General features: G+C 45.3%; 1 protein-coding gene across 1 annotated transcript in view; it reads left to right on the top strand.

Moving 5' to 3' along the window:
• The first annotated feature begins 850 nt into the window (after nucleotides 1–850).
• Nucleotides 851–11,384, top strand: part of PIEZO2 (piezo type mechanosensitive ion channel component 2) — a 600,576-nt gene continuing 590,042 nt past the window's right edge. The window contains exon 1 of the mRNA XM_045298343.1: nucleotides 851–914. Within this exon, the coding sequence (XP_045154278.1) occupies nucleotides 851–914 (64 nt within the window). The remainder of the gene's footprint in view (nucleotides 915–11,384) is intronic.

Raw genomic sequence — 11,384 nt, 5'->3', positions numbered from 1 at the left:
GCCGCCGGGGGCCTCCTGAGAGCGGGGGGCGGGCCCCGGCGCGCGGGTCCCATTGGCCGGAAGGCCCGCCCGTCACCAAGTCGGGCTCCTGAAAGTTTCATTGACTTGTGGAGACGCGCCGCCGAGCCTGGGCAGCGGCCGCGCGGGGAGAGGCCGGAGCAGATGGCCGACTAGGGCGCGCGGGACGCCTTCGCGCTTTTGTCCCTCCGATTTCGAGCCGGGGGGCTGTGCGGGCAGCTGGCGTGAGAAGCCGTGTCATGCGGAGGGACCTCGGCGCTTGGCCACCCGCCGCCGCGCCCTGCCCGTGAAGCCCCGGCGCGCCGCTCGGGACTGGGGCGCGAGCCCGCGCGGCGGGGATGGCGGTGGGCGCGACGCTGCGGCGCGCCGAAGCTCGGGTGCCCGAGGCCGGGGCGCCCATCGGCTGAGCGCCTGCCCCGGGAGCCCCCCCGCGAGGGACCCCACTGCAGCCCGCGGGGCCCTGAGGACAGAGGTGACACGTTGGAGAGAGGTGACACGTTGCCCCGGGGCGTTTGCCGGAGCCAGCCTCGCGCCGCCCCGGCGGGGATCCGTCCCGCCCCGCAACCTTCGAGCCCCCCAGACCGCGAAGGCGCTGCGGCGGGTCCCCATCGCTCCCGCTCCATGGGCTGCTCGCTGGCCGCCGGCCGCCCGGCCAGGAGGCTGCTGCGCGCTTGGTGAGCGCGCCCTCGTGGCGAAGGACTCCGGCGGTGGGGCGCGGCGCGGGGCGATGCCCAGACGACTGTCCGGCGCCGCCCGAAGGAGGCCCTAGGCGGCCGGCGCTGGGACCCTCGAGGACCTCGCTCTGCGTGGACTCTCTGGACGGCCGAGCGCCATGGCCTCGGAAGTGGTGTGTGGACTCATCTTCAGGCTGCTGCTGCCCATCTGTCTGGCAGTCGGTAAGTGGGACAGGGGGCCCGGCGGGGGCGTGCGCGGAGGGGACAGAGTCCCTTTAGGGCGCTCTGGTGCCTGCACTTGGATGGAGTGGTCCATCCTCTCTCCCAAGTGTCACATTCTGCTGCCTCACTTCTCTCTCGGGGCGCACCAGCTCTCTGGTGAGACTGGGTCACTGGAAGGCTTGTGCCAGGCACTGTTTGGTTTGAACATGAAGTTACACGTGGAATGCTGGTTTGCGCACAAAGGAAGCAAGAGCTCCCAGCCTGTACCCCACACTCCCCACTCCCAGACCTGGGACGAACAGCACGCGTCCTGGTGCCCGGTAGCCGAGGTCCACTTTCCCGCAGACCCTCGCCCAGCACTCCGACCAGCAGCAGGCTAGGTAACTTTGGGCCTGGGACCTCTGTGCTTTAGGCTGAAACTGTAGATGGGCCCAGACACAGACACCATACCTGGCGCTCACCACGCTCAGCGGAGATTTCCAGCAGGACAGCAGGACCGGGATGGGAGGGGGAAGGCAGGTTGGCACTCCTCCATGTAATAACGCACTGTGTACGGCTGGGTGGGCGCTGGAAGAGCCTGGTTGTGGCCTAAGGACCTGGGCAGCAGCCTGGCAGCGAGAGCACTCTGAGAAGGGACGTCAACTCCTGAATCTGAACAACAGTTCCTGGGTTTCCTGCTCCCAACCAGAGCTTCCAGTGAGTGCTTTGTTGCAGGTAGCAATGGTTTGCACACACATTTGGGCCTTTACAGAAAAGGCCGTCGTTTGCAGCTTTTCAGAGGTTGACAACTGGAAATCATCCATGCGCTACTTGTTTTCTTTGTGTTAGGGATCTAAAAATGGCTCTCGTGAGTCAATTGGTGCGGGATTGATCCCGGCGGCGACTGTGCACCGTGCTTTATTCACACAGCTAGTAATGAAGAGCCTGCAGGTGTCAGCGCAATCAACCTTGGCTCTCTGAGGCAGCCTTAGTGGTGGAGTGGTTATGTGTCCAGCCCCGAAACCCAAGGTCAACAGTTTAAAACCACCAGCCCCTCTGCGGGAGAAAGACAAGGCTTTCTCTGTAAAGCGTTACAGTCATAGATATCCACAGTCTCAGAAATCTACCCTGTCTTGTAGACTCGCTATGAATTGGTTTGAACTCGATGACAGTGCGTGTATATTTTTGGAGTTTTGGGTTTTTCTCCCAGCAGGATCCATTATGGCGACTCCGTGTCTTTCTACGCCTGAGGTGCAATGTGTACCGCCCAAGGCCTTCACTCTGCACTTTGGGTGTCCAGGCAGAACCACTGTAGGTAGCAGTCTTTGATCCCCTTGGTTGGTCACGTGTATACATGAGGAGGCAGGGTTCAACGGACTCAGTATGGCCCTCTCACTCCACCCAGTTTCCTCAATTTTGCCATGAAGAAAGTGCTGGGTAAAGTGCTCTCCCCTGCTTAGAGTTCTTCACACACAGCAGGCCTGATGGTACTCGGAATCAACGGTGCAGCTAGTGCACCTGGTGCCCTGCCTGGCATACTTCATATCTGCAGAGTGGAAGCTGGAGCGGGAGTTAACCAGAACCTTTCTGTGTGAGCTGACAGAGGGGTCATTGGCACTGGACCCTAGCGGTGTTTGTTGGCTATGTTCACTCTTCCCTCCAGACAGCCCTGCCCCCTCCATCCCCTCACTTCAGTGCCTCCCTAAGCTCTGAGGAACAGAGACCCTCTGGAGCTCTGAGAAGAAGTATTGAGTAGCATGGTCACCAGCAACCACCTTGATACCCTCTGTTCATTGCACAACTAGGTGGATTGGGCAACTTGCCTAAAGCATTGGCTTTTTCAGGCCTCTTCCTTGACTCTCTGCAGCTGCTAGGGTTAAGACACTGTTATTCCAACTAATGCTGGGGGTCTTCATTCCTTGGGGTGACTGCGCAGCTCTAGTTAGCAAAGATGACCTGTGTGGATGGGACCAGGCACAAGGTGGACCCAGACACCCAGATTTCTTCTCCCCGAGTCTCACAGGCTTGTCTTCACCCTGGGACTCAGGTCTTCACGCTGGCAGCCAGAATGGAGTTGGGGACTCAAGGTCCTTGCATGCTGGCTCCACTACCCTGGACTTTGCTCGAAGGACCTGGGGTTCCAAAGATACCATCTTCTCGTCTCCTTGTCTGTGGGAAGTATTCCCAATTCACTTTCTGCTTCAGAATAATTCCTTCTGGTTTCCTATCTGTCACTGGGACACAATGAAGTTAACCTGGGATACTGGGTGTGTGGAAGTGAGGTTAATACTTATTAGAGGGAGAGGGTGCCCCAGAGGGGACTAGACTTCCTTCCCAATGTGTTTCCTCACCTTTCTCAGTAGCATGGCGAGGGAAGGGTGGAGAACCGGATTTACTACCCACATCCCCAAGAGTCCAGAGCTCCTGGGAATACCAGATAAGGGATTCGTATGTTGCCTTCTGTTTGCAAAAGACAACCCCAGTCCTGATTCATTACTGTCTCTAATCACTGAATTTGAAGGCTGAGTGGGCTGGGTGGATATCGACTGAATTGAGAACTTGATTCTTTTCTACAGGAAGTGGATGTTTTCAAGGTTATTGGAAAGTTTTCAGTTCTGTCTACTCCCAAGGTGCTACTAAATCAAACATTCAGGTTTCCCTAATATCCTGGACATGGAGAGAGCAATGATCTGTTTGCTATTAGAATTGATTTTACATTTTAGCCATCTATTTTTATATCTGGGCAAGGCAGCCTTCAAAGCCAAAGCCTTTGCAAAAGCTTATATATTTCTCCTTTAAACCCTTTGTTTTCGCTTAGCACAATTCTCTGTCTTACCCATCTTTAGTATATTATTTGAGTTGATTCCTGGATCAGGATTGCATTTCTGTCCCCCTAATACCTTGCGGACAAAAGCAGACTGGGGGTTCACAGGCAGGAAAAGGAATGGGCTCCAGGTAACAGAATTAAACAATGCGTGATAACTGTTAACCTTAAGGTTAGCTGTTCAAGTCATCCCAGCAGTGCCTCAGGAGAAACCCATTTAGATCAGAGTCAAGAAAACTGTAGGGAGCAACTTTATTTTGCACACATGGTTTCACGATGAGTTTGAATCAACTGCAACATTAAGAACAAGGGAACAGTGGAAGCTAGCATTGGGCATAACATGCTGGAGCAAGGAGGGGCAGAAGCCATAGTGCCGCATTGGCTCATGCTTTACCTAATGACTAGTGACTGAAATTTAGAGAAGAACCTAAGAGAAAAGGTCACTGTGTGGCACACCCAGAAAACCAATCTACGAAGGAATGCTCTGAGAATAAACTACTTATAGTTGGGCATGATTAAAAATCCAAGAAGGGTCTTTAGAACAATCATTTGGAGATGAATGGTTTAAAATATGAATAAAACATACTAACAGTGCTGAGTGTCTTCCTCTACTGCTTCTACTTCAGCTATCTACAGTAAGAAGATTCATTTAAAACATCACATCCTTTCATACCGTCTCACCGCTATGTAGGTAGATAATATTTATTACTTGCAGAGAGGGCAAAAAGTATCAGTGAAAAAGATGGGGGTATGACTTTGCTCCTAAGGAGATGGAAATTCAAATCCTGACTGCCTTTTACGGTGCTGTGGTAGCATTTTTGTTTGTTTCCTTCTTTCTTTCTATAAAATGAAGATGTTATACTTCCTTCCTTGAGTTGTTGCTAAGTAGTGTGCACAAAACACCTTGTATTATGTTTGACAGCCTGGCGCTGCTCAAATGGAGACATCGGTATTACATTTCTGAAAAAAAAAAAAGATGAATGTTTTAGTAGAAATTGGCAGATTAGTGGCGATAAAGTGGATCATCAAGAGACTGAGTGAAGTAGCAGGGGTCATATTAAAGCAGTGTGTTTTCTCAGTATCTTCTCAAAGCCAAATCGTGTACTTGACATATAGTATAGAATGTAACCACAAAACAAAATTGCTCCCATCTAGTGGATTCCTACTCATTGTGATCTTACAGGACATAGTAGAACTGTATCTTATAGTTTATACATATAGAACTGTATCTTAATTTTTATGGGAACAGACAACTTAATCTTTCTCCAGTGGAGCAGCTAGGGAGTTCCAACAACTGACCTTGAGGTTAACAATGCAATTTGCCACCAGGGCTTTTGGTGTGTGGAGTAGAGAAGGATTTTCATGATCAGAATTGTTCTAATCACTTTCTCCCAACCCATATGGCCCATATAGGTCGTCCTTAGTTTATGACATATTTGAGTGAGGACAAGTCACCAGGATTACTTATTTTTGTGTGTACACTTTATTATCGTATATGTACTACATATATGTTTGCCACACCTAAGTGGCTGTTATAATTCTTCGATGTTTACTTGCAGATATTTAGTGTTATGATCTATAAATTTGTGATAATGAAAATCAATTTAAAACGATAATACAAGAATGTCATAATTTGACTTATGATACTCATCCTAATGCACCCTGTTCTAAGTTGGAGACTGCATGTCTATCTGAACCTGCAGTCTTTTAATTAAATAATATTACCCTTAAAACTACACTGAAAGTGCTTACTTATGTCTTCCTGAATCTTGTTGTTATGGATTGTTGAATCAGTTCCATCCTGTCTGACCTTATGTACAACAGAAGGAAATACGGTCAGTCCTGCATCAGCCTCACATTTGCTTTTATAATTGACTCATTGCTGCAGCCACTGGCTCAGTTCATCTCACTGAGGATCTTCCTCTATTTTGCTGACCCTCTACCAACCACAATGACCTTTCCAAGGGACCGGTTCCTCCTGATAACATGGGCAAAGCATGTGAGACAAGTGTAACCATCCTTCTTACTGAGGAGCATTCTAGTGGTACTTGATAATATACCATGGTTTTCATCATTTTTATTCAACATTATTTTTTTTAGCATGGGCATTTAACTTGGGGGGTGGTCCTATGGTACTAACAATTAATTGACTATGAAGTTATAGAGCAAAAATATGTATAAGACAGTTTTTACATATTCTCAAGGAATAAAAGTAGTACAATTATACCCAGATTTGTAAGGATACTTAATTAAGAACAATATGATGATCTGATGTGAATAATGTAAAATACTAGTTTCATGGGGTTTGTATATTGTGATTTGGTTTCAGGACACTGATTCAGGTCAATGAAACGGACACATTTCCCACTGAATTACTGAAGTGTGCTGTTTTGGAAACATTTAAAAATATTTGACTGTCAGCATCTCAGTTTATCACATTCATAATACCCTCCACTTGAACTTTCAGACATATTTAGGTCAAGATGAGATTGGAAGAAGATGGAGGAGACTTGATACCACATCATAAATATCTGTGGAGACAGAACATCAGACAAAATACCATTTGATATTCTTGAAATGTCAAGTGATTATCTAATGATCATAGAATATTAAACAGTCTTAACTTAAACTTAAAAGAGATTATATGTAATTTCCAGTAAAAACTCGATAAGAAGCCTAGCTTAAATATATTTTTATGACTTTAGAATATGCAGCATTTTTGTTTGACTTTAACCACACAAGGTGAAGTTTTTTGATTACTCTTATTGTTGCATACTATTTTGGAACTCTATTTGAATTGGTGGTTATAATTCTGAATTAGATGTGAATATCTTGGGATGAACATATGTAATTTTGTGTGTGTATGGATTTGTGCACTTCAAATACATTTTATGAAAGAGGATGGATGTGGTGCATCTGAGTGGTTAGTTCTTCCCCTAGATTGGAAGGCATTCAATGTACACAGTGGCTACAAACATGGTCTCCGGTATACCAGAGCTCATGAAGATGGTCCAGGACTGATGAACACTTTGTTATGTTTAAGTGGGCTTACCATGAACCAGTGCCCACCGGAGGAAAACTAACAGCAACAACAGCAGTAAGGGAAAGGCATGTCTACTGTTAGGATAGAAAAGGGAGAAAGGATGTTGGCATGCCTCCTTGAGAAGAGGGTGACTCAAGACTTGGTAGCCTCTTCACGGTGGGCTGTGTGCATCAAAGTGCACTGCAGTATTTTCAATCAGAACCCTAGCAGATGCCTAAGAATTTGGACTTTAAGTGGAAATGTACCCCACATTGTGTCATACGTAGCTCTTGGACTGCTATCTTTAGACAATCAGCCACTCTGATCTGGAAGTCACCTTCAAAGGATGCTTGATTTCACCCTGGGTTTTAGGAGGCAATATAGAATATTGATTAAGACAATGGATTGGAAGATAATGCTTAGTTCAAAGCCTGGTAATGTCGCTTGGTAGTTGTGTGATGTTGGAAATGTTGTTTCTCAAAGCCCGAGTTGCCTATTTTGTAAATTAGGATGTTAAGGGTACTTATTGCATGGAGCTGAGTATCAAATGAAGACGTCCCAAGTGCCTAGCATACATGAGGAAATAGCATTGAAACAGCTTTGATATGAGATCAGTAATGTTCTCGAACTGGCCCAAATTTTCAAATAGAAAGAATCCCTCCACTCATAGTGGAGCTTTTAATCTCATTTCCCTCAAATGGTTTATTTGAATAACAATTTTTTCACTTATTAGAGATGTAAATACAGGCATATAAAGATGTAAATATATTTATTTATGATGAGGGGGAAATAGATCTATGTACAGGTTGAGTATTAAGAAAGCAGATGGACAGTGGGCCCCTGCACAAGTACTCCCCCAACACAAGAACACTTTGTTCTAACAAATTGGCAGTCTGAGATGCTCACCTGCCTGGCACGATCACTGTAGACAATGGGTGCACAAGAAAATGTGGTGAAGAAAGCGTATGGTGCTTGGCTACCAAAAGATATACCACCTGAAGTCATTCAAGATGATGATTGCACAGGCAAGTGTGGTGAAGAAAGCTGATGGTGCTCAGCTACCAAAAGATATAGCACCTGAAGCCTTAAAAGACCTGGAGATAAACAAGCAGCCAGCTAGCTGAGAGACAACAAAACCCACATGGAAGAAGCACATCAGCCTGCCCCTACTCGATCACTGAGGACAAAGGGGGGGCATTAGCAAAACTAGTGAAGAAAGCTCATGGTGCCAAGCTGTCAAATTACACAGAATCTGGGGTCCCACATGCTGGAAGATAAACAAGGGGCCATCTAACTGAGAAACAACAAAGCCCACATGGAAGAAGCACACCAGCCTGTAAGATGACAAGGAGGTGAAGAGGTTAGGTATCAGGCATCAAAGACAAAAAAACACACACACACAAACCATAACATTGTGAATGAGGGGGAGTGCAGAGTGGGGACCCAGGGCCCATCCGGGGGAAATTGGACATCCCCTTGCAGAAGGGCTGTGGAGAGGAGAGGAGCAAATCAGAGTGCAGTGTAGTAATGATGAAATATGCAATTTTCCTCTAGTTCTTAAATGCTTCCTCCCCTCCACTACCATGATCCCAATTCTACCTTACATATCTGGCTGGACTGGAGGATGTACACTGGCACAGATAGGAACTGGAAATACAGTGAACCCAGGACAGATGAACCCCCCAGGACCAGTGGAGAGAGTGGCAATGGCGGGAGGGTGGAGGGAAGGAGAGGGAGAAAGGGGGAACAGAGGACAAGGTCTACATGTGGCCTCCTCCCTGGGGGATGGACAGCGGTGAAGTGGGTGAGGGAGACGTTGGATGGGGTAAGATAGGATAAAATAAGAATAATTTATAAATTATCGGGGTTCAGGGGGAGGGAGGAGTGGCAAGGGAGGGGGAAAAAGGGGAGCTGACACCAGGGGCTCAGGTGGAAGGCGGGTGTTGTGAGAATGATGAAGTCAACATATGTACTAATGTGCTGGACACAAATGACGTATGTATGGATTATGATGAGTTGTATGAGCCCCTAATAAAATGATTATTTAAAAAAAAAGAATAAAATGTTCTGAAATTAATGATGCACAAATCTTTTTGATATGTTTAAGCTATTGAATTGTATAGGTCAATTGTATATCAATAGAACTGTTAACATTAAAAATATATATATATATTTATAGAACAGGGTAATGCTTATTTGATAGTCATTCATTAGTATAAGATAGTTCACGGAGCTTATTTTCTTCCTCAGGCAAGGAATAGAGTAGAAAAGGAATGGGCATTTTAGTTTTCTCTGGAGAAACAATTAATGATTAATGATGGATACAGAGACCACCGACATCCCAGGAATATTTTAGAAGATCAGACCATCACAGAAGGAGCCCTGATGGCACAGTGGTTAACCACTTGCCTGTTCTCAAAGAGGTCTCTCGTTTAAATTGTTTTTTGGGTCTAAAATAGACCCAAAATCACAAATTCGAATTTAAGGAGAATAGATGAAAATTTTTGGCATTGTTATTAATCAAGTAAAATTTGTAGGTGAGCTTGAGAAACTGTTTATGAAGAATAACAGTTCCTATGAACAGATTATTTTGAGTTACAATTCATTTACAAAGTAACTTTTTGAACTCTAGCTCTCTGGTAAATTGAAGTCCCTTATCTTGCCCATCAAAGAAACTTTTCCCCCCTTCTCCTTTTGAAGAATGTGTAGTCTAAGACATCTTACCTTTGGTCAATATTCCCCCTAGGGCAAGTGAGCTGGAAGTTCCCTTTGTGCTGGGAAGTTGTTTGCACACATCGTCGTTTTGTACTTAATGATATAAGATTTCTGGTTCTTTCTATGTCCTAATCTTCAACCTCAGCGTCTTCGTAAAAGCTCTTCCTGATATCCCCAGAACTAAGTGTAACACAAAGCATCTAGCAGATCAAAAGAATTAGGATGTGCAGCTTTCCTCTAGTTCTTTGATGCTCCCCCCCCCACCACTACCATGAACTCAGTTCTACCATACAAATCTGGCTAGACCAGAGTACAGATAAGAGCTTGAAACACAGGGAATCCAGGACAGATAAACCCCTCAGGACCTATAGTGAGAGTGGCCATACCAGGAGGGTGGGGGGAATGTGGGTGGGGGGGAAGGGGGAACCGATCACAGTGATCTACTTGTAGCCCCCTCCCAGGGGAACAGACAGCAGAGAGGTAGGCGAGGGGAAACAGTGGTCTGTGTAAGACATGAAAGGAAATAATAATTTGTAAGTTATCAGGGGTTCATGAGGGAGGGTGGGGGAGGGTTGAAAATGAGCTGATACCAAGGGCTCAAGTAAAAGAGAATGTTTTGAGGGTGATGATGGCAACATATGTACAAATGTGCTTGACACAATGGATGGATTATGGATTGTGATGAGAGCTGTACGAAACCCCAATAAAATGATTTAAAAATAAATGAATACAAGACTTTTTCTGACCACAAAGACTAGAGGCTCACCACACTTGATCTGCAAGTAAGGAGTTCTAATACTCAGTAAGCATGGGAGAACGTTCCTGGTAGATTAGTCTGATACATTATTAACTAACTTTTTCTCTCTGAATAGCTCCGGAGCCTGAAAAATAGAGTTAGGTCTAGTTGCTTACAGCTGTTGGTTTTACAGCCTTCATATAAAATTCACAAAAGTCCATTTTACACCCTCTGCTATTTTCCTAAGTGTGAAGTTTATCAGGATGTCCTTTGACTTGCTTACAGTAAATTGAGAAGGAAAAAATACCATGGAAAATGGTCAATCGGGGACACTATCTTTGAAGTACATATTTAAGAAAATATTTTCAGCTCTCCTGGAACCACACAAATTGATCTGTTTTCTGCTGTGGTCAAATCCCCTAGGTCATCAGTTTGGGCCTCAGATTCAGAAAAGGAAGGGCTGAGACCTGGAACCAACTAATCAATTTGCCAAGTGCCATGAGAGTTCATTAGAGACCTGTGCAGCACAACTTGTGCATCAGATAGTGACTGAAACCCTTGTCCACTGCTTTCCCAGAATTACACCGCTCTGCTAACGGCATCCTGCTTGGCTGTCATACTTGAATAAGTACCCTGCTAGAGAACCTAGACAGTGAATGTTTGGAGAGGGCCTGGTCTAAAGGACTACAGCACAAGTCTTATTCCAGTTAATTATGAGCAGTGTGTAGGTCTACCAGGTTAAGAAATTCCCTACTCCTCAATAATACCATCTATAAATTGAGGTATTTGACAATACAAAATATTTGTATATTAAATATTCTGTGATTCTCGCAGTAATATTTCTGCACATTTAAAACTATTAGAAGGTAAAAAGCACACACTAGAATTTATACAACTAAGCTCTGGCCTTTTAATAATCATTTTATTACATTATTTTGGACTTGTGTTCTAAGTTTAGGTACTGCTAAAGCAATGAATTTTTATCATGTGAGGATTTTTCAGAATCATTGGTTGTGAAAAGAAACATTCTAAAGGGCATTTATAGAGGTCTAGATAAAGACATGTGCATATGCAAATATATTTATATGAGGATGGGGAAATAGATCTATGAGTCTACATTTATAGGTTTAGTATTAAGGTAGCAGAAGGACATTGGGCCTCCACTCAAGTACTCCCTCAACACAAGAATACTTT

The sequence above is a fragment of the Echinops telfairi genome, unplaced genomic scaffold, assembly GCF_000313985.2.
Source record: "Echinops telfairi isolate 266 unplaced genomic scaffold, ASM31398v2 ScPeMD7_4;HRSCAF=17, whole genome shotgun sequence".
In the NCBI taxonomy this organism is placed as follows: Eukaryota; Metazoa; Chordata; class Mammalia; order Afrosoricida; family Tenrecidae; genus Echinops; species Echinops telfairi.
Note: the sequence above shows the minus strand (reverse complement) of the source record. Positions and strands in the feature narration are given on the sequence as shown.